Source organism: Stegodyphus dumicola, chromosome X2 (assembly GCF_044657685.1).
Source record: "Stegodyphus dumicola isolate Sdum_Otavi_A_Nest chromosome X2, ASM4465768v1".
NCBI classification, from domain to species: Eukaryota; Metazoa; Arthropoda; class Arachnida; order Araneae; family Eresidae; genus Stegodyphus; species Stegodyphus dumicola.
The window spans coordinates 125,854,217-125,881,385 of record NC_140781.1 but is presented as its reverse complement, the minus strand read 5'-3'; the positions used below and the strand labels follow the sequence as shown (position 1 = coordinate 125,881,385).

Genomic DNA, 27,169 nt, shown 5'->3' with positions numbered 1-27,169 from the left:
TTTCTCTTAAATATTCATGATTTTGCGATTTACATAAATTGAATGTGTTCCCTATTTATATTCATTCACATGTTTTATCAGCTCTATTTCGCATTAAAGATTATTTAAACCAAAAATCTACATTAAATAATTAAAGACTGATTTAATACTACTTCCATACTGTGTTTTATTAAAGATTTCAAGAAGAGTGAGGACACTGAAATCAATTTCTATGTAGACTGTGAACATGAATTAAGATTTTTATCATCTTTCATTATATACATATATTTGTTTAGAATGGAAAATGATGATAATGGAAAAGACAAAACTAGAGAAGTAGAGATACAGATTTTATTTCAACTATATTATAGAGTGGACTAGCCAGCAATATGATAGAAATGCATAATGCAAATGCAACATATGTATAATCTTACAAAATTTCTTAATTCTTTATGTGAAGAAGTAAATATGGCTAAATGCTATAAAAACCATAATATGTGGCATGTTAGAAGCTAAATTTGTTAATTTCAGTAAAATTACAGTGTTGGTTGTATCTTTCCACCCATAACTGTAGATACTACCAAAAACACACACACACACACACACAAAAAAAAAAAAAAAAAAAAAAAAAAAAAAAAAAAATCTTAATGCAAAAATTTTCTCAAAATTCTTTGTCCCATTCAAGAAGTTCACACAATAGCAAATAATCTATATCCTGTTTTACTACAATATTTCTGATAAATTATGTTTCAACTACAGAGGAAATAAGCAAAAAGTGCCACATTTTCAGGATTGTGTTTTTTATTTAACAACTGTTCAGGAAATGGTACTTTACAGGAAAATTTTCTCTCGAGAAAATTTTTTATCATATTCAAGAAGTTCACACAATAGCAAATAATGTGCATAAGGTTTTACTGCAATAATTTTGACAAATTATATTTCAATAACAGAGGAAATAAAAAAAAAAGGTGCCTTTTCGAGGATTATGTTTTATTTAACAACTCTGCAGAAAAAGGTACTACTTACACACGGAAAAAAAGGATGAAATGATTTAATTATTCACTTGAAATATATTTAAAACAGCAGTATTGAAAATAACTGCACCAAATAAAGGTGAACAAAGTGCATAAGAATTCTGTGTGGTAAAAAAAAGGGAAAACAATCTAGGAACATGATGTATGACCTTATTCTAAGCCATTAAACTTTCACATAAAGTTCTCTTGAGGGACAAGACCATAACAATCACCCCCTTGAAATTTCCAGAAATGGACATCATAAAATGAGACTAATGATTAATGACACTGTGTAAGTTAAATAAAACTCAGGTTTATAGCAAAAGCTGATCAAATCCCAAATGCCTATGGCTTAATAAATGTTACTTTAAATTTTCAAGGAATTTTTATGAATGAGTAGAGGTTGAACGTGAGAAGAGTTAAGTGATTGCTGCTTGCTTTATATGATTACATATAAATAATGTGTATGCATTGTGCATGTAAAACACACATGCACAAAACATTTGTCAAAATGATAAAAGTTTCTTTTTTGGCGCATGAAGAAAATCATCACCAAACACATCCTATGCCTCTACTTCATGACAGTTCTATGACAGATACAGTATAATGAATTTTAAGACTGTATACATGATGTTCCCGTCAATAGTTCTACTGCAACATACTATGTACAAAAATGGTCCAATAACTTTCTATGCTATATCCTACAATTTTTAAGCCACAACTGGAATAAAACTGCCTTACTGCCACTTTTTATATTAATTTCTCTGCTGAAAATGTTCTTAAAAAATGTACATTCTATCACTGTAAATTTGAAGCAATTTACAAATTCCTATATAAAAGATTAATTTCACTCGGCTTGCAAAAAAATTTCAGCAAATGGCAGAATGGCAGTTACATTCCATTTAACATAATAAACTACAAATGTATGTTTGTCAATGACTTGCAACTGGACTTTGCTCTATGCATATACCAACCATAGGAGATTCATCTCTATCCGATGGCTGCTTTTGAGACATCACATCAGGTAATATGATATTGGAAGGCTGTGATGACTGTGTAGTTGATGGATGCAAACCTAACTGTGAAAAGTTAGTACCCAGATATGATGGAACTGTAGTCTGCCCACTATACACTGCTCCAGTGTAAAGTACAGGTTGGTAGCTTGTAAGCTGCATATTTAGAGAAGTCTGCGCACAGTCTATTGAAGTAAAATGATTATTGCTTGCATTTATGTCCATTGGCATTAGTTGGGAAGACACAACTGACGAGGAAGAACCGGCTTGGCTTCGACTGCTAAATGTTGATGGTGGCTGGAAAGACTGGAGGGGATTAAAACCAACTGCACCTATGACATGTGATGAATGCTGACTGGGAGTACTTGACTGTGTTGTATGATGAAGGTGCCTTCGATAGGAATGATTATGGCTATGAAGATGAGAATACCCTGCACGACTTGTAGGGGCACTAGAATGCGTATGCTGTCCAACTGTAATTGTTCCTGTTGCACTTACAACATTACAAGTAACAGCTGCAGAAGCTGTTGTCACTCCTAAAGAACTCCAGGCCTTTTGGGAGGAACGAAATATGCCAGCACCAGCAATACTAGTTATTGGACTTTCACATTCCATTGCTGATAACGATCCTGTTGTAACAGGTAAATGAGTACCAAACTGCATACTATAAGATGCTGTCTGTGTATAACTATGCTGTAGCTGACTATAGGGGTGTTGATGAGTAGGATCAGACCTAGCACGTCCTGTTGTTTGAGGTGGTGCAGATGATGCTGGAAAAGTAATGAAATATTTGTTACTTAAATTAGCAGTAAAGAAAACTGAACTTGAATAAGCATACTTTTTTTAATTATAAAGCAGCATGAAATAATTTAAATGTATTACTCAAAAGGAAATAGATAAAGTGCCACATTCCCAAATATACAAGTTATTTTTCTCTCCTAAATTTGCCCTTCTCAAGATGATAGCTATCTTTGGTTAAAAATTCACCATTTCAATATAATAATTTATCATTAATAGCTTCCTTTTTAGTTAAATTAGTTGTATCTTATGACAAGGCACCAGTCTTTCATGCAGAACATTTATGTAACATATTAAGCATTTGCAAGTGAAGCTGTCTTATTTCTTGCCAAACAACTTCCGAAATACAGTGTGATACTGCATCAATGTCTCTTAAATTCAGTAAATAGTGCGTGAAAATCTTCTAATATTACAAATGCATGCACACATAAAAATAAAGAACTACTTGGTATAAAAGAAACACAACAAGCCAATAATGACCACAAATGGAGTAAGTTCACTTGAATACACATTAATATACATAGACTTGAATACACATGCAAAATTAAAAGAATTTGCATAGTGCTTGTCTGTGGAGCTGTGACTGTGGAAGGGACATAAGTGCATGAGGGGTTTTCACTGGCTTGTGTGCTTGTACTCCTTCATTACATTCGCTGTATTTCTCACAAGAGTTGGGTAAATTTCATAAGGTAAAATAAGTAGCCACGGACATATGCATGATAGAATGAGATGATGAATAGAGATAGATTGCAGGTGAGCCAATCACAAGTGCAGGTACCTACAGAGTCCAATGAAATGTATAGTGTCATCTACAATACATGGAAACACTTTCAGGATACTGAATCCATTTTTAGACCTGGACAAGGTCAACCAAAATCCATAATGACAAATGAGGATCGTTATTTGGCACTTTCAACACGGTGACACAAGCCTACTATTGCAAATCGAGTTTCATGGTCTACAGTTGCACAAAGTAGAAAGCAGTTTTAATGTAATACAGTATTCTAATACAGCCCAACATACCACAGATGCCAGAAAATAGCTGTAAGCTGTACAATTCCTGTACTGCTACTCCCAAATTTACTGTTCTAATGTTTAGCTACATCATTCCTTACAAAATTTAATAAGAGTGGCATACAGAATTAAAGTGCTTTTGAATTCATCTCCAAAGAATTTTTGGTGAAATGTGTAACTGCTACTAGTTTTGGTTCACATATTAGCACCACTATTGTAAGCTTATGCCGTCACCAATGACAATGCATCAGTCACTTCTTAATCTCTAAATGAAAGCATGTGATGTCATTGAACTTGGAGTTTCAGCCTGAAAGTTGCCCTTACTGAAATTTAGTTCATACAGATAGCTTTCAGGTAGACAGTACAGTAAATTTAAACTGGGAGATAAGGGAAACTCAAACATTAGATGATATTATTCTTTTTTATCATAAAAATTAGTGAAGATGAAAAGAAAATTGCAAAACAATTCTTCGAGTAATTACTTACGTAGCATTTATTCAATGTTAAAGAGACTGAGTTGTGAAGCCATTTTAGTCTAGATAAAATGTCCTCATTTAAAACAAATTAGAGAACATTTATATAGAGGAGGATTAGTATGTTCTGAACAAGATACTGTAAATTGTAATATTATATGCCTATACAGGAATAGACAGAATTTTGTCAAAACATTAAAATGATTTTTTAAATGTGAGTAATCAAAGACAGTTGATAATTGATCTTGTTCTTAATAGTTTAAAAGGAAAAGAATTAATTGAAAAGGTGTGAAAATGAGCATTCTTTGAAAAAGGTATACAAAATGATTATTTGGAGTCATCACAGTTCTTGTTACAATGAAGTATATGAATTTTGTTTTACATGAACTGCTTTTGGGCTTGCCCATTTGTTATAATCATTAAACGGTAAAATGTTTCTATGCAGTTGGATATCTTTAATGTGGGCTGACTTTTCCATCTCTTAGGAACTTGTATTTATTAAAAACTTTGCATTAGTGCTCTACTGCAGGTATTCACAGCTTGTTTGTTAATTAATAATTTTTATTAAAGGAACTATAATAAAAATATATTTTAGAACTACATAATTTAATTATTCTTCTGCAATACATTTTTACATCTTATTTAAAACATAAGGAATCTCTGTTAATGAACTCCTGTTTTCCTTTTCAAACTTCATAAAAACAATTTCTTTGTAAAACTTCATAAAAGCAATCTGCAAATGCTTTAAAAACTAAACAACGAATAAAGAACCAAGAACTGAAGTCAAGTATACACACTAATGTAATTTATATAGGCTTATTATTTAAGAATGTCCATCATTCAGCTCTGAATAATATCGTTAATACATCTTTCATTTTGTGTACTGAATCCTACTAACATGAATTTACATAAGAGTAATTTAATGCCAGTTGACAGAAAAGACTTTTAAATTTTACGCAATATTTTATTTCATACAATCTCCTTAGATATATACTGCATACTGGTACACATACTGCAATATATTTTAATTAGTAATTAATATTGATATTACCTACTAATTTAAATATGTATTATAACACCTTCACTACTTTACAAAAAATATGCATATTAAATATCTGATTGCATAGTACCTATGCAGAATCAGCATAAAACTATATTTGTTCTTATTGGTGTAATTTTTAATACATAAAATATCACTAAAGGCAATAAATATATTGGAACCATCATTGTTAGTTATAATTATATACATAAAATTGTACAAATTATATTTAAAAATTATATGTGTGTATATACTGAAAGTCTTTACCCATAATTCTCTTGAATAAAATTAAATGAATATTGAGTTTTTTTGGTTAAAAAGTTATAGTGTCATGCATACAATAATATCTAGAAATCTAGCATAATACAAGGATATAAGGCCTTTTAAAAACTTTTCACAAAATAAAATTTTAAATGTATTTTCACACATCATACCAAAACCATGAATAAGGCAGGGATGTTTACAACAAAAATATAACTTAAGATCATCTGAGTGGCCTGATATATTGTTGTTGGTCATACTAATGTTTGGCCATTTCAACTTGAAGTATCCGTGCTTAGCAATTTCAATGATTTGTTATTAATGGAAATAATCTGCTACAAGTGGTAGTGCAGATTAAAATCTCAAGATATATTCAAGAATTTCTACATTTTTAATCTTCGCAGAGTTCTAAAAGCTTAACTACTTGTTTAGAAATTCTATTAAAAAGGTTAAATGAATAATCGTTTCCTAGGCAATTCCAATTAAATGTTATTAGTTTGAATAAACTATATATCAATAAAAATATTCATTAAGCAATCGACAACCAAGAAATTGTGATGAGAGAGATTATTTCAAAACACGCTTAAATAAACAACAGGTAGGGAACTCCTCTCAAGCAAAGAAATGCCTAACAATCTCCCTAAGGTAACTTACCTGCAATGAAGAAGACTACAAACATTTGCACCCATCAGTGGGTGATAATACTGGTTTCACTATGTTTACATATATGTGATAAGAACCCTCATAACACTTACCCCTCAAAAGAGGATGAATGGAGAATAATACTTATATCTTTATTAGTATAAACAAATTTGACAAATCTTATAACAGTTTTGTTATTCTATGCAATTTATGCCTAGGATAGTATCATTAACTGAAGTGTAATAAAACCTCTCATGATTAACTCCTCCCCTAAACTACCAGATTTCAAAATTATAAGCATTTCTAAAAAACATCAACAAACATTACTACTACTTGCAATGTTTTACAAGTAGTTAATCTTAAGATCAAAAACACACTAAAAGCCTAAAATTGTTTCAACAATTGCTGATTATCGAACGAGAGGTTTCCCTGGATTTTGATTTTTTAAATTTAACAATATTTTAATTTAATGTTTTATTTAGTTATTTCTAAAAGTTATGCTTTAACAACTTCAGAAAGAATATGCTTGATTTCACTTTGCATGTTAGTGCCTTTATCTTATTTTTGGATATTTGGATGCCATGCCAATGCTAAAATCAAATTTACTAACATTAAATTTTAAATAATTTTCCACCAGATTATAGAAGTTACCATTATCTTAAACAAATATATTCACTAAAGAATCTTTCTATGCAAGCTCATTTGACAAATATGTATAGTTTAATTGTTGTTAACAGATTACCAATATTTTTTCTGAGTTTTGCATAATACTTGCTATGCTGAATTAAGTGCACATATATCATTTGCTAACAGTTTAAATTTCCTTCATTTTAAACCATTTTTAATTTATTAGACCTAATAAGCTGCTTATTTTAATAAGCTGTTACTCTGAAGCTTCTTTTACATTTGCCATTCATGGATCATGCACTGGTGTCATGTTCAAATTTTTGTAATGAAATGGAAGAATGAAACTGCACATTTTAAGTTTCATTAATTCAATAAATTTCACTAGTGCTAGGAAACATTTTTTATCGGTGAACTACCAGGAGACGTGACGAAAAACTAGGAATCTTCTGGGAAAACCAGGAAAGCTGGCAGCCATGACATAATATTCTTTACAATCACATTTTATATATAGATCTTAATGATGATTTAGTTGATGACCTTTTTAGATCTTAATGATGGACACTAACATAAATCAATATTTATGAGAATAATTATGCTTTTAAAAACAGCTATCTCAAAACTTCTGCAATTATAAATCAATGTGCATTTTCCAAATTTATTACATAAATTGGATTTCTTTCAATTGGCACAAATTTTAATGCTTTCTTGTGACATTTCAGCCACTTGCAAATAGGGGCAAACACTTAAATCAAGGATAAAGGAAAGACTCGGAAAAATTAGCAAAAAATTTAGAAAAACACATGCGAGAATTCTTACATTTCACGGGTAGCATGTAAATGTATGTTGGTATGCTTCTAGGCATTACCAATCAGTTTAATTTTCATTTTATGACAGCATGGCCGACATGAAACTGAATAATACTGTTTAAAACACATACATGAAAACAGAGGACCAAATTACTGTTTATTTCACTGATATTTAGTAGCCTACTTATTGAGAACTAAGACTTCTTTGACACTTAGATTTAACCCAATGTTTCTTAAAATGGTGGACATTTATACACATGAGCACAACAGTTCAAAAAATAATTTATGTAATACTGATATTAAAAATTATTAAATTCAAAATAAAAATTACAAGAACTGCCAGAGCTTGATCCTGAGCCAGCCATACAGCAACCAGCATTCGAAAACGATCCCTGTTCCATTGCAGGACTTGTGCTGGCACTGTTTGTCGTATTAGTACTTTCATCATTCGTACGCTTGAAAAAACTATGCTGTAAGGCATGGTATGGACTAATCCTTGATTTCGGATCATAATCCAACATTCTGGCTATGAGATCTTTGAATTTGAGGTAGTCAGACACAGAATGTCCTGGTTCACCCAATCTTCGTCCTCCAGGACCACCTGTTTCTATACCAAGTATATCATGCAGTTTTCTAGAGCCTGGTGGCTTATACTACAGGAAAAAGAATAAAAAAGTTACATAAAACATTATAAAATTTTGCTAAATTAAAAAAAAGGGAGTTTATAAAATTATAAGTTACATTAAAGAGCCCTTTAAGTGACTTAAAATAATTTGCTTTGCTTCAAAAATTTTTGCAATTTTTAAATACTTAAAAATTATTAATTATGAAACATTATGGAAAAAAAAACAGAATATTAACCTTCTAAAAACGGGCCGAAATTCTCATAATATAGCCTTCAGACCGCCGCGATCCGAAAAAGTTTTGCCCCCTCTTTGACATTTTCTTAATGACAAAAGTCGTTAGTACCCCTCCATGGATGAAGTAAAATTAACATGTTTGTCGGACGCTTACGTCCCATAGTAGAGGGGTTGCTAGATTTGCAATTTTTTCGATGATTATTTTGCTTTCATTTAAATGAAGTTCTAAATAAATATGCAGTACTGGATGCATATCCAGTGCACAATTTACTTAGAATAAAATGTATGCAATGTTTATATTTCACTCACTATTTCTAATCAATCTCTTAAATAATTTGTGAATATTTAACTTTGTTTTCACTCTTCATTTATATTCGCGTATTTTCGTATAAGAAATTAAAAAGCGAGAACAAAATTAACAAAATATAGTAAATACGGACTAGATTTGTGTGTCTGCAGGCTGGAATGAGATTTTTAATAACATATTTTCATTAATAAAATAATGGTAATGACTAATTTAATGAAATAATAACAATATTTATTACCATTAGATGATTAGAATGAGATTCAATACAATTAGATTTTGAGATGAACTTACAGCAATAATAAAGCTTTACATAACAACAGAGATTTAAATCTGCTTTTTTCGATAATTTTGTTATTATAATATAAAAATCAAAATCCGAGATACATGGTTGCGTTTAATCATTTAACTTTAACAAATATTACATTGGACTATCAGGCAAAGAAGGTATATCTTTAACGAGAATTTTTCTTTGTAAAATTGGCTTTTGTTTATGTTAGCAGAGAAAAAAAATTCGTGACCTATACATGCAATCATCAAAAGGATTTTGAGAAAGTTTTAAATGTTTATGAAGAATTAATTATACGTCAATTTCTTTTCATAGGTAGAAATTTCGTCTAAAACCATCGTTATATCCAAAGCTTGAAGTCTATTTCATTTTCAACGAACATTCTATTTGCACATAGTATATTTTCTAATTTATTTTAGAAAGAGTAATCTTTCACGTTTTCAAAAGAATAAGGATATACTGGGTGTTGACACAATGTAGTAAATCTGTTTTTCATATTTCTTCCAATAATGAAAACGATTACCCTGGAATATTTTCAAAGCAAAATTAAGAAAACCGTTTACGCCAAATTTTGCATAAAGTATCTTCTCGTGTATTTTTTATTTAAAGTGTGGAATTTTCTCTTTGAAAATATCAAAAATCATGAACGGAGCAAAATTAATTCATGAGAAATAACTTTGATATGCAATAATTCCATCGTAATATGAAATAGTGGAGAAAAGCGCAATATAGTTTATTTATTCACAAATAATCCCCCTCATATGCGTAATTTATGTACTGTCGATTGAGAAATATAGGTTATAGGAATAAATGCAAGCCAGCTTCTCTTAGAAAGTCCTCCGCGAAGGTATAACTCCCCTTATACAGGTAATTGTTGTGTGCTTTGATGTAATTCAGTAAGCGAACAAAATTAATCCAATCAAACCGGAAGAACGAGTTGATTACATGTGGAGTTTTCCACCAGGAACGTAAATGCGAGCAATTTTCTCTTAAAAAGGTTTACACGAAAGCATCCATCCCCTTAAGCAGATAGCGTTCGCGTGCTTTTCCGTAACCCAATCCTAATTTTCATACATTTAATAGTAAGTTGACATACACCTTATTACAGACAAAATAACAACCTTTTTTAAAGATTTTTTTATTAACTTGTCTGAATTCCCTTTATCTCAGCAAATAAAACTGGCCGAAATTTTATACAATGTAACTGATGTTTTGATTCAATTTAGAAGTAACGTGAGCTTTACCGATATTTAAATACTTTTTGGCAGATCTCATCCTAAAAGAGGGTCTAAAGATAAATTGATTTTATTTAATTTACAATCAATGAAAATCATTGAAAGCAATCACTGAATGAATGAAAATCACAAAAACTATTATGCATACAATTGTCTCTTATTTATCTCCTGATAAATCAGACAAAATTGCTTACATAATAGAAGCACTTTGAAAGAGTTAACAGTTCTTAAGGGTTTTATGCACTCCACAAAAAAATGTCAAAATAAAATCTTATTATTTATAAGTATGAAAAGGAAGTAAATGATAAAAGCGGTTTTACCTATTTTCTAGAAGGGCATTAAATCTAAAATATCAATCTATTCTTATTTGTTATGATTAAAAAACATTAAATATGGTAAGCTTAAAGAGCGTGCAAAATCGCTGATGTTTTAATCATAGCAAATGTCAGTACTAAAAAAATTAGCATCAAAATTATGAGACAGATTGAGAAAGAGATGGCCTCTATTTGATTTTCAAGTATATTGGCACGAGACAAAACCTGCAGTTTTTGCCAAAATGTAGCCAAACTGATAAGAGGGAAATAATGCGTATCCAGCGGCTACTCTGAGCAGCGACAATGGACCACCCAGAGATCTACAGATAGGCGATTTTCTCTAAAATGGGGAAGGCATGGATGGTACGACAGTTGTACCAATGCCGGCATCTTAGAAAGTCATTCTCCTGGTACAACTGCTGTACCAGCCGGCTTCAGAAAGTTAATAGCAAAAAGGGACATGCACATCTAGCTCATCACCAAAATGAAAGAACATTTTGTGCATGACTAATAGAAAAGATTTTACTGATGACTATCTATCAACAAAATATTAGCAGCTACTTTTCTAAAAACCTTTTTGTTTTAGATGAGCAGGTCTACCAGCAGGCAAGTGGTAAAACGCTAACCACCAAAAGTTTAATTAACTGGACACAACTTTCTGCAGACCTTCCAAGTCAGATAGACAAACATAGAGCACATTGCTCTAACACATTATTTACCTTAACCCCTTCGCGCCGACTGTCATGTCTACATGCCAGCAACGAACACACTCACTTCCCGGCCGACACACAGGCTTGCCAGAGCATTTTCTCGTTTAGCCCCGACTGTCACGTATTTGTGCCAGTGTCCTGGAACGTTTTAAAAACTTTAATTTCTGCCACAAGATGGCACAGTATGTCCATATGGTTTCAGATACATGTACATTAGACCTTCTACTCGAAATGAGAGAAGCATAACTCATATACACGTGTTTTTGATTATATAAACAAAAGGGGAAGTAAATGTTTCCGAATGGCGTGATTTATGATGTCACTTTAAATTCGCAAGTGGTAGTTGTTTATTGTAAGTAGAGAAGATTTATTTTCGCTAAAGCATTGGGTATTTCCGTTTGCAGTTCAGTTTTTAGAAAATAATTAGATCTTGTTAGACGTGAATTCTTTCTGTTTTTACAGTTGCAATTTCGAAGCGTTGAAAATGTTTAACAGAGCATGAAATAGCAGAAATGATGCAAAATATTTCAGCCTTCAGATATTGATTCTAAATATATCACACCAAGATCAGCAGAATTATTAAATCCGCTCAGATTAACTGAAAAACATTTTCCAAAACTTTGTTCAGAAGAGACTGATAAGAAAATGAGATGACGATGCTTCGTTTGTTCACATTCCCGGAAAAATCCTCCAAAACGGCAAATGAGTTATTACGAGTGCAAGGAATGTAACGTAGGACTGTGTGTAGATCCCTGTTTTCAAATTTTTCATACGAAAAGAGAATTTTAAGTAATACTTAGTTTTCAGATGTATAATGTTAAAAGTCATAAAATGGTGAGTAATGAAAATAAAATGTGTAAAATATGCATTTAAACAAGAAATAAGGTAATTAAAGTATATATAAAAATATCTATAAAACATAAGCCGTTTAAATACTCTATAGAGCATTATTAAAAAATGCGTTGATACTTCGGAAATTTCATGGATTTAGGCTTAATAGCAAAAAAGTCCCCGGCCCTGGACAGACGCTCATGTAAGACACTGCAGGCCTCTGCGATAAGCACGCATTTGCGCTACCCAGCGCGAAGGGGTTAAACACAATCTATTTGTAACTTTCATCTCGTAATGGTACATTTTCACTAGAGTCCTAGTAACACCATGCTTGTCCTCCTATTTTCAAATATCACATTTGGTTCCACTAAATTTCTTAAATTACCAATTCATTTATTCTTTTTAATTTCATACATCTTATGCAATAGTACAGTAACTGCATCATTCAATCAGGTTACTTCTGCATAAATACAAAGAAAACTGGGAGTTAAAACCTCGGACTTCTCAGATTTGCAAAAGAACAGATCATGCAGTGGTCTATCAAGCACATATCCATCTCTACTCTGTCCCATCTAGGCTCTCACACAGATTACATAAAGTTAATGTTTTTGTTTAAAACACTGATTTTTCCCAATGACAAAATGCATTATTCATTAGTGCTAAAATCAGTGTTGCCAATCATGAATGTGATTGTAAACAGTTTTACAAGCACTTTATATTTCAAATATCAGACAATACATAATGCAAATATGACTCTGCTTGTAAGAATAAACATACAAAACCATTATACTCTTATACTTAAGTTACACAGAAACATTCTAGTACTACCTCAAATAACAGCTGCAATTTTTATGCTTTCAGATCACATTTAGAGACATTTATGATTCAATCAGATTATGTAATTATCAACAAGAAACTGCAAATGTTGACTTCCTTTATTTGACATAAATAAATAAAACTGACAGGAAACAACACGTTGATTTTAACTAAAGGAACCATTAAAAAAAAATCTTGTGCATCAACACATCCACAATACACATACAAAGAGAAATCCTACCTTTTTCCCATCTTTGGTTTTTCTCAAAACGAAAGTACCATCAGGTAGACAATCAAAATACTTGCGTGACTTATTAGCCGAATCTAAAATGTATTTTGGAGGCATACCCAAAACTTCCACTATTTTATTCATTTGGTCAATCTATTGGAGAAGGGGAAAAAAGAAAGGAATTACACAATGGCTGTGATATGGGCATAAAAATCTTTTGAGAATGTGTGCATGTATGCACACTGTGCAAAAAAAAAGGGGGGCACAGTTCTACATCTCCCCTTCTACCCGGCCGATTGACAAAATTCAAATTGTGTTTTTCTTGTCTTGAAAGCATGACATAGGATATACATTGTATGTATGTATGTGTGTGTGTATATATATATATATATAGCACTGTTCTAACATAGGTATTTTGACACAAAATCGGACTTTTTCTGAAATAACATACCAATTTTTTTCCATATTTCGATTCTACGACTCAAATTATGCCCAGATATTATATTTTGTAAAATTTGGTGCGAAATTTATGGAGAAATTCGAAAATTTATCTTGGCGAAATTTCTTCAGTTTGGCCAAAAATAATTCACTATTCATACTTCTTAATATATGCCAACCAATCTTTACCCTTCCATTATGCCGGAGTGGGGAAAAAAGGCACCTCGTTCCTACCTTTTTACACTGTGTATGAGTGGAAAAAAAGTCGCATCGTTTTTACTTTCAAATAATTTTAGTAAAGTGTTTAAACTATACCTGATGTTTTATCGCTTTCAAGAAATACGCCAAATTTTAAAGCACGCCAATATATAAATTCACGTATGCTTAGAAATACGTCTACTTTAAGATGACGGTAAAAATTTTATAGATTATAATTCAATTTTTTGAAAAATTTATAAAATTTATTTAAAAATACAGATTTAAAAAAATCATAAAAAATGGGCGAATTTTTATTGGAATGAACCTACATTTCGAAATGTGAAAGGAAGAATAAAATAAGTTTAATATAAAAAGAGAGCTTAATTCCAAAATATATGCCAACCAGATATATTAATAGAGATACACCAAATTTTGAGAGCTAAATTTCTAAAAACTATTTGTGTGATTTATACAAAACTTAAAAGTTTGGCGTAATTTGAGTCGTAGAATCGAAATATGGAAAAAAATTGCTATATTATTTCAAAAAAGTCCTATATTAGAACAATGCTATATATAAATCTAATACATATCCTAAGTCACACTTTCGAGACAAAAATGCAAGTTGAATTTCGTCAATCGGCCCAGTAGAACCGAAGATGGAGATATAGATTTCTCCATCCCTTTTTTTTGCACAGTGTACATATATACCAACATGCATGTGTGTAAGATAATATGTAAAATAAAACTCTCTTTAGTCTCCTACTGGCTTTTTGCCTTTATTACCCTAAAAATACCAGCATGCTTATATTAATCTCTTTCTAGTACATCATTAAACAATTTATTTTTGTTATTTGACTCTTACATAATGCTTAAACTGCATGCACATACATAATACAAACAGTATTTCATTAAGTAGTAATTTTAAAAATTTCAAAACTTAACAATGCATAGGAATAAAGTAAGAACATGAGTAGGGTTATTATAAACCCTAACTCCAAATTGTAACTGTGCAGAATTTTCTCAGAGTCTCTGACAAGCTAATATCTTACTTACATCAAATATACTTTTTATAAAGATGTAAAGAAGCAAAAGATAACAGTTAAAGAATGGACACACATCAGTGGATCACACTGGCTCAGCAATAGAGGTCTAGTTCAAGAAAGTTTTGTCAAGAATAAAATGCACTGAATTGATAATGATTGCCAATACGTCATTATGTAAAAGCTCTGTCTTTATGTTACTCATCACCCACACCTAATTTTTTATTTTACACACACAGTACAATTAGCATATGCATTGCAAATGTTTATGAACGTACACAGTTGTTATGTACATCCACACAGACAGGCTTCCAGCTTCCTGTTGAAAGTTATGTTTGCACTATAAATTCTGTAGCTTGTAGAGCAGTGAGATTCCTTCCCCTTTCTTGTGATGTGTATATTCACTTAAGCTATCAGCACCTTTCATTTCCTTTGAGAACAGTGTATTTATAAACTAGTTTATTGTTTGATGCAAGACGCCTATTCTTCAATTGTATTGGTTTTGAAAACATCTTTGTTTTTTATATTAATCACTTCTAACTTATTATTAATTTAATTCTAGCTTTTAATTTTAAATTATGAAGGTGTTAATTCTTTTTGCCAGGCTACTAAGATGTCATTGTAAAACTCTTAATTAATACACCTAATTTTATAATTCGCTAAATTCGCTTAAGTTGAAATACTGCAATATATTTACAAATTAAATGTACAATATCCATAGAAATACTGCATTCAGAAAAGAGGGACTAAAATTAGTATAACAGATAATTTAAAAAATAGACTAAAATACTAATCACTTGGACATAAATACAGTACTAGTGAATCAGAAAGCAATCAGAGCAATCAGAAACCCAAATAATTAATTTGATGTAATTTGAACAAAAGAATAGGGAAAAGGGTCAGGTTCTGTTATAATTATTAATGCATGACACAGCAGAGAAATATGCACATAATATGGTACTGACTGACTAAAGTTCAAAGCAGGACTATCATATATATATATATATATATTTAAATTTGGTGGAGGGGATGGCAATATCTGTTAAATACAATTAAACAAAATATCTGATGGCTATAGGCTTTTTCTGAAAATTCTCCAAACAGTACAACAAGAGATTTATTGGAATATTTCCATTAAACTCATTCATTCAGTGCTAATACCACCAACATATCTTTCACTTATCTTAGGCATTTTTAGATTTTTAACCATTAACTATAACTGCCAAATTTATAAGAATAAAAATATCAGATGATTTTGGAAAAAATTCAAGGTATCTGAGGATTTCTTATAACATTAATCCTACACTTATGAATGAATATAAGTGCAAAATTTCTTGAAATAAGTTTCAAATATATGTTACGAAATAGGTTTTAACCTGGCCTTATGGTTACAGAGAGATTTACTAACTCTACAGTAACCAATCCATATTAGATGACTGGAATACAGTATGATATACGTATATAGATTAATCCATAACATTAAAATTTATGTATAATTGATATAACATTAGTTTGAAGCATGTAATTAAAAAAAAAAAACTTTACAAACATACTTCATTTGCCCCACTAAAGAGAGGCTCCCCTGTGTGCATTTCCACTAGGATGCAACCTAGACTCCACATGTCAATAGCCATATCATAAGTTAATCCAAGAAGAACTTCAGGAGAGCGATAAAATCGGCTTTGGATATACTGATAAATCTAAAAATTAAAAATTATATAATATTGATTAGTTCATTTGTTATCCACTAAAATAATTTTAAACAATGAAAGTAGAAACAGTAGTATGTCAAGCAATTAGGTCACACACAAATTTTTTTTTTATTACATTTCATGGAAACATTTTCAAAGAAACCATCAGTGATTGCAGTTCAATAAAGGAATATTGCATTTACATTCCTTAGAGTACAGAATATACAATATAGCAGATTTAAAATAATTCTGAATTAATTGAAAAATCTTTAGATTAAAGGTAGAAGCACTGCTTCTATGTGTTACTTTTTTTACACATTTCTTTAAATGAAAATCAAGGACTTTAAAATGCCACCAACAGAACAAATTAAGGATGTATCACCAAACAGAATTGAATAAACTAAAGCAATTAGCAACACAACCACTTTCACTTTTGCAACACTATTTTAAAGTTTTCAAATGAACATTTATAAATATAATTTGAGATTCATTTTTCACCTAGAATAATTGCACATATTTCAAAGATTAACATGGTCACTATTACAAAATTCCTTTATTTTTTATATAAATATTTGTTAAAGCATTATTAAAATCAAAACCTAACGGAATTTTGCAATTTAAAGTAACACGTGATTATGCATATCATTTATAATGTTGGACTAAGTATATTACAGCAATTATTAAATATAAAAGGACATAAAAATCCATAATGCTACAAAAAATATTTTCTTATTATTATGGCCTATTTTTTTCCAAAGTGCAGGAACTCTACTCAGAACTTTTTGTAAAGCATCATTAAATAACTGGAGTTCTAACCACAGTCTTTTTAGCCTACCTATCACAAGAACAGCATGAGAAAAATACTGCTTTGGCACAATCCATTAAGAGGTGATGTTTAAACAAGGCCTTTTAATAATAATGATGTGTCATATATACAAAATAGCTTTTTTCTGAAAATTCTCCAAACAATAAGAGACGCTCATCAGAACCATTTTGCAAAACATTCCTATTCTGTGTTAACCGCTTCCCTTACAAATTTTTTTGAAAAAAATTGCAAAAAATCATCACATTTTTTTTTATTTTATTATTAAATACAACAAAACGAAACAAATCAAAATATGTAGGTTTTAAGTTGAATTTTTAATTTTTTGAAGGTGTAAAAGCATTTATTTCTAATATTAGTTTACTATCCCAAGTTATCTCGGGCAAACAAAAAAAAAGTTAAATATTAATCTTTGTATGATAGTTTTTGAAACAAGGGACAGCACAGAGTGGTACCTGACGCTCTAGACTTGTATCTGGTCTCTTTTCTTACTGGCTTATCTCTGGAATCTCTTTCACGAGAGCACAGAGTACACTGTCTCGTTGGATTTGATATTTTTTTCCAACCTTTTCATAATCACTATCTGAAAAATCATCGCTTTCGCTATCTTCCATCATCGCCATTATTTTATTTTTTCCAACGCATGCATCTTTCTTTATACATTACTAATCTACAAGCCAACGCATATTATACAATAGGGAAACACGCGACCAGTCCCTCCAAAAGAACCGCACAACCAACAAAATTTGGCAAACTGCCAATCAAAGATAAATATTTCCTTTCATTTCCTCCAGACCGAGTAAAACCGTGATAAAAGAAATCGTACTAACAAATTCTGCTTCGTCCGAGTTTTCTCAGGATAATAATTAACTGCAATATATACGAACCCAAGATAACTCGGGATAATCAGGCAAGCGGTTAATATTTCTGATACATTTTAAAATTTATCACAGGCATTTTCTAGTATTTAAAGCATCAAAATAGCTGTCAATTTTATGAAAATTATAAAATCATTATTTCTGAGAAAATTCAAAATATAGTAAAATAAATTTTACAGAGGAAACTAATACATATCTGAATACTTTAAGAGAATTACATAGAAATACACATCTTTCATAAAAAGTTAATAAAGGAAATCTATAAACAACATAATTATAGTATCTTTTTAGCTTAAATCCTATTTTATAATATTTATTACCTTATTTAAATTTCAGAATGAAGATATCATAGAATCGACAAAAACACAATACACAGAATTAAAAATATTTTAACATTCCCCCCTAAAATTTGCAATATTAATATACTTAGTTTAAAACTGTGATAATGTTACTATATTTGTTGAAAAATCTTCATGTAATTAAAAAAAATATGGAATCAACATTTCTGTAGCCATGTTGATCCAAACATTGGTAAAATGCTGATAAGTTGTAAACTTGAGAATGTGCACAGCAGAATTCACATTGTAGAAAGAGAAAGTGGTTGTTTTGGGTGTAATAAAGAGAACAAATTTAAGAAGTAATATGAATGTCTGCCAAGTGTTGCACACTTTAAAAACAAATCTGGTGACAAATCAGCAAACTGGCATAATTTCAATGCCTCTGCAAGAAATTGCAAAAATTGTTAAAAAAATATATTTTCACATAAGATTTTCAGACTTAAACAAACTTATAAAAAGCTTATAAAGCTTACCAGAACCTACACTCAAGAAAATTGCCACAACAATCACTATCCTTAACCTTTTTTTATTCCCTTCATTTATCTATTTTATTTGATTGATCATTTCTACTTCAACTTCATTGTTCCTAATGGCACCGGAGAAGGGATAGTTGAACTCTTCACATATATATGTGGCCCTGCTCAGTTTCTTTCAGAATACCTGCCATTTCTTTAGTATCATACCCCTAATTTATGGTCTTTCTCCATATCTTGAAGAATTTTAGATTCAATGATGCAATGGGTAGCACCATGACTTTTAAGAAGTTTGACTTCTTTGAAAGTCACGTTTTTGGGCACTCTATGTCAAAACATGGCTAAATTCCTAGGTTGAAGTTGAAAAACTTTTCATGCAGAGAAAGAGTATTCTTGTTTCAGAAGACTGGATTAATAACCAGTCTGGCACCTTGAAATTTTCCCGAATGATGGCTTCTTATTGTTTATAACATTAACTTGTGATTACTTTGTCACAAGCCACAAGCTTTAATTCTATAATCATATATAATGCTAATTCACATTTGTAATGGCAGCGACAGAAATGAGAAAATTTATGGATTATTTACAAATTTTGGCTACAGTTAAAAATGTTTAAAAGGCAAAAATTGTTTCCAAAAAATTAAAAGATTTAAGGACTATACATGCCCTGTTCTTCATGAAAAACAAAAAGCAAATGAATATAATGGTGGGAAAATCAGTATTTTTTAGATCAATGTTGTATAACATGAATAAAAGGCATTTTAACACTTGTTTAATTTCATAATAATAACAATAATGAACTGGTAATAAACTTTTTAAAGCTGTGCTTCAGAAATAAGAATGCATGATTAAAAATCATTTTGGCATTTTATTTTCCAATAACATAAATTCTCTTAAATATATTTTTACTTTTATTCCTTATAAATTCAAAGCTCTTATATCACAAAAAAGAATAATTATTGACATGATAATATTTATATTTTAAAATTTCACTAATTTCAGTGCATGCATTACTGAGACACAACATTTTCGAAATGTTTTCCATTATATTAACTGATCCATGTGTTTCCAAGGTGGTATATACAACTGAGAACAATCCTTGATGTACACAACATAAAGCAAAAGATTTTATTTTTGGATGTTCAGACCTTTATCCAATTAAAAAAAAATCTTAATGAGTAATTAGAAAGACTTACTCTCTGACCAAGCTGGCATGAGCTACCGAAGTCAACAATTTTAATTGCACTTCTTTTTGGATTACAAAGAAGTATATTTTCGGGCTTTAGATCACAGTGTATAATGTTGAGATCAGCATTAGATAAGAACATCAGGGCTGTACACATCTGTTGTGCAAACTTCCGAGTCAAATTGAGAGACACACCACGGAAATTAGTATTTCGCAGCAGATCGTATAAATTATATGACAGCAACTCAAACACCAAGCACAGATGATTTCTCCACATAAAATGGCCTTTTAATTTCACTAAAGTAAATAAATAAGTAGAAATTAAGTTCTAAAATTTTTAAAATTTAAGGTCTATCAAATATTTATTAACACACAAAAACCATCTCAGATATTTACAGCATAATTTATCATAAAATAATATTAAGTCTAACAGCAGTGCTTACAAATAAAACTGTTCAGACCTAGAAATGTAGATAATTAACACAATTTAAATGGACATTTACTGATTGAGGCAGAAAAGCAGTTATACTTGCAATGAGATAAAAAACTTGATGAAGAATATAAATCATAATAAACATAAAGTTACAGATTAATGATTGAATGAAGAAATTTCAATTAAAAATAGAGAAAATTAATAATAAGCCATATTTATTATATTCGCTTGGCATCTAAAAATAAATGCAATTCATTTTTTCACTCATATTAATATTTAAATAATTTTAACTTAAATCAAAATTCTGAACATTTTCTAAATTTTGCACAACAGTTTTCCCTTAACAGATATTGCAAGCAAAGTAATTTAAGTAAAAATAAGTAAAAAAAAAAAAAAAAAAAATGGAACTTTTCTGAAATCAGAAGACGGGAAATTGCTTCATGCAATCATCCTTTAACAGTAAAAGCTTACTAACCGGCATACTCAGAAACTGCTAAATATCTGAAAATTCCGGATAGTCTAGCGTAATTGGTAAAAGTGGAAGGGGGTAGATTGCAGCCGTTCTTTAGATTTTTCAGCTAAATAATGCTTTTGACATTTCGATATGTGCATCATACAAAAAATAGCCCAATGGAGCTGAAAATAATCTGCTTAGCCTTAAATCCACGTGCGCCTTAATTCCTTCGCACGTGATATTACGCAATCTGAATCAACAGATGCCAGTATTCGGAGAATAAATAACTAAATAAAGGAAACTGCCCCTTTGCTTTGTCCGGTTTTCACCGTCATGCGATCATGCGGCATATTTGTTATTCAGAAGGATATGTTGCGCTCTGTGTGATATCCCTGCCATACTCATTTTGATCAATAAAGAGATTTACCAATCTGGGGTGTTTTTCATTCTGATTTTGAACAGACTGTATTAAATTTCTGCAATAGAAACAGTCTTCGCTTGGGTTCGTAGACCGCAGAACTTTTAGTCCTATTCAATCCAGATTGGAAAGTGACTCAAAAAAAAGTCTGTTGCTTGCTTTGCTGTGAAGTGTAACGCTTTCAATATTCGAGATTTTGCGGAAAAGGGGAGAACCCCCGACTTCCGCACTGTATAATGCATTGGGAAAAAAAAAGAAGAAATTATTTTGACTATTCGATTACTTTCACTTTATTTATGCCATTCCGAAAATTATTCCTTAGAAAACTAATCCGTGTTAAAACACATTTACCCATTTTTGATACTTCAACAGTTACTGCAAATACATTATTATATTCACACATATGCTCATAATATAAGCATACTGATCATAATAAACGTGAATATGAACTGACCACGCGGAACGAGAATGTAAATTATTAAAATCTTGATAGAAATTCAAACATGTGTAGCATTGAGTCGGAGAAAAAAAGAAAAGGAGGAATGTACCAGAAAATTTTCTATCACTTTCCCAATTCTTTGACCAATACAACAACGTGCACACGTCTGTACTCGCACGCACCAAAGGTTACGTTAATGCAGAGTAAAGGGTGAAAAGCTATTTTTGGGAGTATGATTCACCATCTGACGTTCCATATAAGGAAGAAGAGTTGTTTAGTTTCGGCTTTGGTACAGTGAAAAAATGTGCGTTTGTTAAAAAAAAAAAGCACCAAATGCAAAAAATAAGCACTAAAAAAAAAAGTGCTTTAGATTAAAAGTAAGCATCTATAAGGGGTTTTATATTTTATTTTCAAATATAAGGACATATAAACACTTGTAAGGACCGCTATAAACCCTGTGATGAATTCATTCACTGCCTTCAACATTGAGGTTTGCCTGACAGTAAGCAACATTATTGGATAAGCCGAAAAAGAATCAGCCAAGATTTGTAATTTTTGCAGAACTAGTTTTGATGGTTTAAATACAGAATCAGCTGTCTAAGCACAAATGAACGAGATAAGATATGGTGATAAGATATAAGGTACTTCTCCTGCCTTCTTAGCATGCCTTCATAGTGGTCAGCATGCTGAGCACGCATTCCAGAGGTCCATGGTTCAATTCTCTGTGAGAGCATTGCTCATTTTTCATCTCTCCTGCTGTGAAATAACCTAATGTCTCTACAGTGGTGCCCGAACTAAAAGGGTGGTGGATGAGAACTCTCCACACCTAAGATTTGGCGAATGGGCACCTAAAAACCCCAGTTGCCCTTTAAAAGGGGGAGTATACAAGGTATTTCTCCTGCCTTCGTAGTGTAGTGGTCAGCATGCTGGGCGAGTATTCTAGAGGTCCTTAGTTCGATTCCCAGCGAGGGCTTTGCTCATAGGAGTTAAGCTACTAGCACTATTTATTGATAAAACAAGAAAACTAAGGCATAGTTTACTTAAAGGCTGAAGGTAAAGATGGATTGGAATATGGGTTGTTAACTTAAACAGTCCTCTGCAGGGCTTGTACACATTTCTGCACATGGAAATTAAGTACTTTTAAGGACCATTAATGAAAAAAATGAAGGACCTATGAGCAAATTGGAACTGAATAAATTCAGTTAAGATGCATTATTATTAAACATAACTTAATTAACATTATTATTAATACGTTTGAGAATAAAATAAACTTTATGAAATTTATCAACATTAAATATTTTACACTTATAATAATTGGACATATTTGAAAGAAGATAAGTGACATTTTATTTACGTTCTACTAAATGTTAGCTTTATGTTTATTATTATTTTATGCCTCATTTTGTCACATACACACTCAGTCTAGAGGTTTAGTAAATAGTAAGCATATTTTATGTCAAGTGGCATAGGTTAAAATGAGAAGTAAGATCATAATCAGCATGATTCATAACAAAAGACTGGCTGCTGTCACCATTGCCTAGAGAAACCTACTGATCAGAACAAACCTGAAAGGCCTGATGTAGGCATGGTTTGACAAGTTCTGAATGTTAGCCATCTGACACAGGAAGTGTCGTAGCTTCGTGTAGAGTTCCAGGTGTTGTGACTCAGATAATATACTTTACAGTTTTAATAAGCCAATAAAACACCAGAGGTGATAAGTTTTTTTTTTTTTTTTTTCCTTTTCATTATTTTAAGTTTCACTAGATGCGAAGAATAAGTTTTACATGAATTTTTACATTTTCGTGTTTTATCTTGTGACCACGGCAATGGTTAATGAAAGACAATAACTCGCTTCAACATGCAGAGATAATTTTTAAGGGTAAGCAGTTAGTTATAAATAATGAAATTAGGTATTAGATAACCATTATGGATTTACATGGCAACTATTAAATTTTATTTATTTTTTTAACAGTATTTGTTAAAAAAGCCCCATTAAAATAACAATCTAATGAAATTTCACAGTTTAAAATACATGTAATTTATGACATTGATTCTAAAACGATATTAGGATAATTACACATTAAAAGCTAAACAACACTCAACAAAATATTTATGAGACTTTAATTTGAAGCCTTCCCAGATATTCCTTCTCTTTAAGCATCTTTTCTAACAATTAGAAATTTGTCTCAATATGCCAAAGAATATCCTCACTAGTTTCTGCATGTTTTATCTCCTAACCTGAACTAACCTATGAGGGTTTATTTGATCTGGTAAAAGTTAAATAGTCCAAAACCCCTACCCGGATGTGAAGCAAATTATCGTTATGTCTAAAAGTAACTACAAAGTCTAAAGTTTAAATAAGCTTCTCACTTAAAAAGTACTTAGAACATAGAGGCATGTTCTTATGCTAAAAAATTAATTACAGCTCCTGGTGATGTAATTAAACAAGAGTGAAATTCAAACTAAAAATATCAAGTACATAACTTATTTTAATTTTAAGCTGGCTCAGTAACTCTATTGTCATAACAAACGCAAATGTCGGCAGCGGTAATGCAAAGACAAATAATTACAAATTATCAGAGCTGCAGGAACTAATGCAGGAGGTCAGAAACACCAAAAAACCTCAGTTAAAAACTGTCTAAGTGATTTGCATTCTGGTGAGGAAATAGAAGTTGGAAACTATAGTAAAGGCTGAAACTGTAACCAGCTAGGTAATTTACATAATAATATCTGTACATATATTTGAAGAATAATTTTTTTTTCTCTTTATGTATTAAGTTTCTTTCTTCCACGTTTTCTTTTCTTTTAGAATTTTAGAGTTAATTAATGATTTGTGTTACTCTAAATAAACTAAATGCATTTAGAATGTATTTATTTCTTTAGTAATATGAACATTCAGAATAAATATCAAATATATATGATAAGGTCTGGTTACAGAGCTGATACTGCATAATTTTTAGAATTTAGAACAGGCACTGAAAGCAGAATTTAGAAAGGTACCAGGCAGCAGAATTTAAGATCCACAGAGACTGCATCAGGTGGGAAAATGCCTAGTGCCAGCCATGTGTATGCATTAAGACATACTAGATGAATCTTTTAAATTGTTCTTTATTAGTAAAAAATTTTTTTTTCTATAATGCATGTCCATATGATAAGATTAGAAGCATTTTTGATATTTCCCATGCTTGTGTCTAGTGAAAAGTAAAGAAAATAAAAGGAAGATACAAATGTTAAAAATATTCTAGTATCAAAAGTAAAACATTCAACTAAAATGCTTTCATTTTTCTTCCAGACGTTCTCCAAAAAGTAAGAAATTACGTGTTAACATGGAGACATTTTTCTGAAACCTTCTAGAATCGTAAGTCTATAAATCTTGCCTGCTTTCGAAGCTGCAATATCTAAAATCCTAAAGAAAAATTACCCCTACAAATTCTGTAACACCATAAAGCCAGAAATATTTTGGGAAGAAAAAGTGTAAAATTAATTTTATAAAGAAAACCAGGGCTTAAATTCTAAAATTAGATGTGCGGAGCCCTGCGGAACACCATCAGGAAAGAGGAACAAAAATAAATAAATAAAATGACTAATAAAATAATTCATAATTAAAAAAATTATTCACTAATTAATGCTTAAATAGTGTAACTTAAAACTTAACAAAACACGAAGAGATAAATTAAAATTTAATAAGCAATTTTTAATATAATTTTATTACAAAAACATTTTTTGAGATGTAATTTCTACTGAAATTTTTCTCAGGTACATAAAAGAAGTGTCACAACTTTCTTATTTAGGGCTCCAGGTAGAATTATGAATTACCCACAACACTAAGAAGTACTGGAGGAGGGCTCCTGTGGGCTCGGGCACAATTTAAGGTCTGGAGAAAACATGCATATTTTAAGAATTCTCAATATTTTGAGACAATTACATGGCAAAAACTTACCATGAAAAAAATTAAAAATATACTTTTAATTAACTGCATGGTTATTTTGTTCTTGACAAGAAATATTTCATAATTGGTGCTTTATCATTATACCTTGCTTATTTTTTACATTTAAAATATTGTATAATAAGTGGCCAAAACAAAACTTTACGATATAACAGCAAAAAATAAAAATGCCTTATTTTCATGCATTTTAATGTTATCTCTTAAATATAATTCCAAAATATTACAATTATTTAAATGAAATTTATCAATGTTACAATGTTCTAAAATAAAAAAATCGCTAAAAAATTCCCAGATCTCGGAAATAAAAATTTTCTATAGAAACTGATCTTAAAATAATCAAAATGTTGATAAGTTGCCAAATTTAGAATCGTTTAATAAAAGAATTTACATCCCCAAAAGTGAAAAGTTGTTTAAGAGCTCTTCATTAGAAAAAATGAAATAATTTTGAAATGCTTATGTTTCCCTTCTTGCTCAGAAACTCGAGTATCCCACCATTTATAGTAGAAATAGGAATAAATTATAACCCATTTAAAAGATAACCATATTTGTCAGGGAATATTCCTCCAAAATGTTAATTCACACTCAAAATAGCAGTTGTAAAAACAGAAATTTCAGATGATTAAAATTAAGAACTTTTAAGGACTATACGAACCCTGCTCAGCTACCCAGCACTGTTGGTCCGAAAATCACACTTTTAATTTTTTTTGCAGCCGAAATTATTCAAAAAACAAATTCCATTGGTGAATTAGATTTTCTAGAGGAGTTCCACATTCACAAAAATCTTCCTGTTCTAGTGAATGACTATAATTCCAATCCATCCTTTACCTTCAGCCTTAAGGGAATTATGTTTTAGTTTCCTTGTTTTATCCATAGATGGTGCTAGTAGCTTAACTTCTGTTCAGCCATTCTTACCTTATCACCATATTTTACCTCTTTCATTTGCACTTAGGTAGCTGAGGAAGATGGTTCTCTATTTAAACCATCGAAAACAGTCCTGCAAAAATTAGGAATCTTACGCTGATTCTTGTTTGACGTTTCCAATAATCTTTGTTCAGCATGTCAGTAAGCAACATATTTGTATGCAGTACCTTAAAAAACAAAGGAAATGTTGAATCCTTCAGTCATCACTTCATACTATCAGTTTTTGAAATATCACAGAGT

General features: G+C 30.8%; 1 protein-coding gene across 1 annotated transcript in view; it reads right to left on the bottom strand.

The window, feature by feature from the left end:
* Positions 1–316: 316 nt before the first annotated feature.
* LOC118181809 (dual specificity tyrosine-phosphorylation-regulated kinase 1B-like) overlaps positions 317–27,169 on the bottom strand; it is a 110,626-nt gene continuing 83,773 nt past the window's right edge. Inside the window, exons 5-9 of the mRNA XM_085809551.1 lie at positions 20,329–20,615; positions 16,483–16,629; positions 13,266–13,406; positions 7,997–8,318; positions 317–2,775 (exon numbers count right to left, since the gene is read on the bottom strand). Coding sequence (XP_085665677.1) covers positions 1,925–2,775; positions 7,997–8,318; positions 13,266–13,406; positions 16,483–16,629; positions 20,329–20,615 — 1,748 coding nt within the window. The 3' untranslated portion in view covers positions 317–1,924. The remainder of the gene's footprint in view (positions 2,776–7,996; positions 8,319–13,265; positions 13,407–16,482; positions 16,630–20,328; positions 20,616–27,169) is intronic.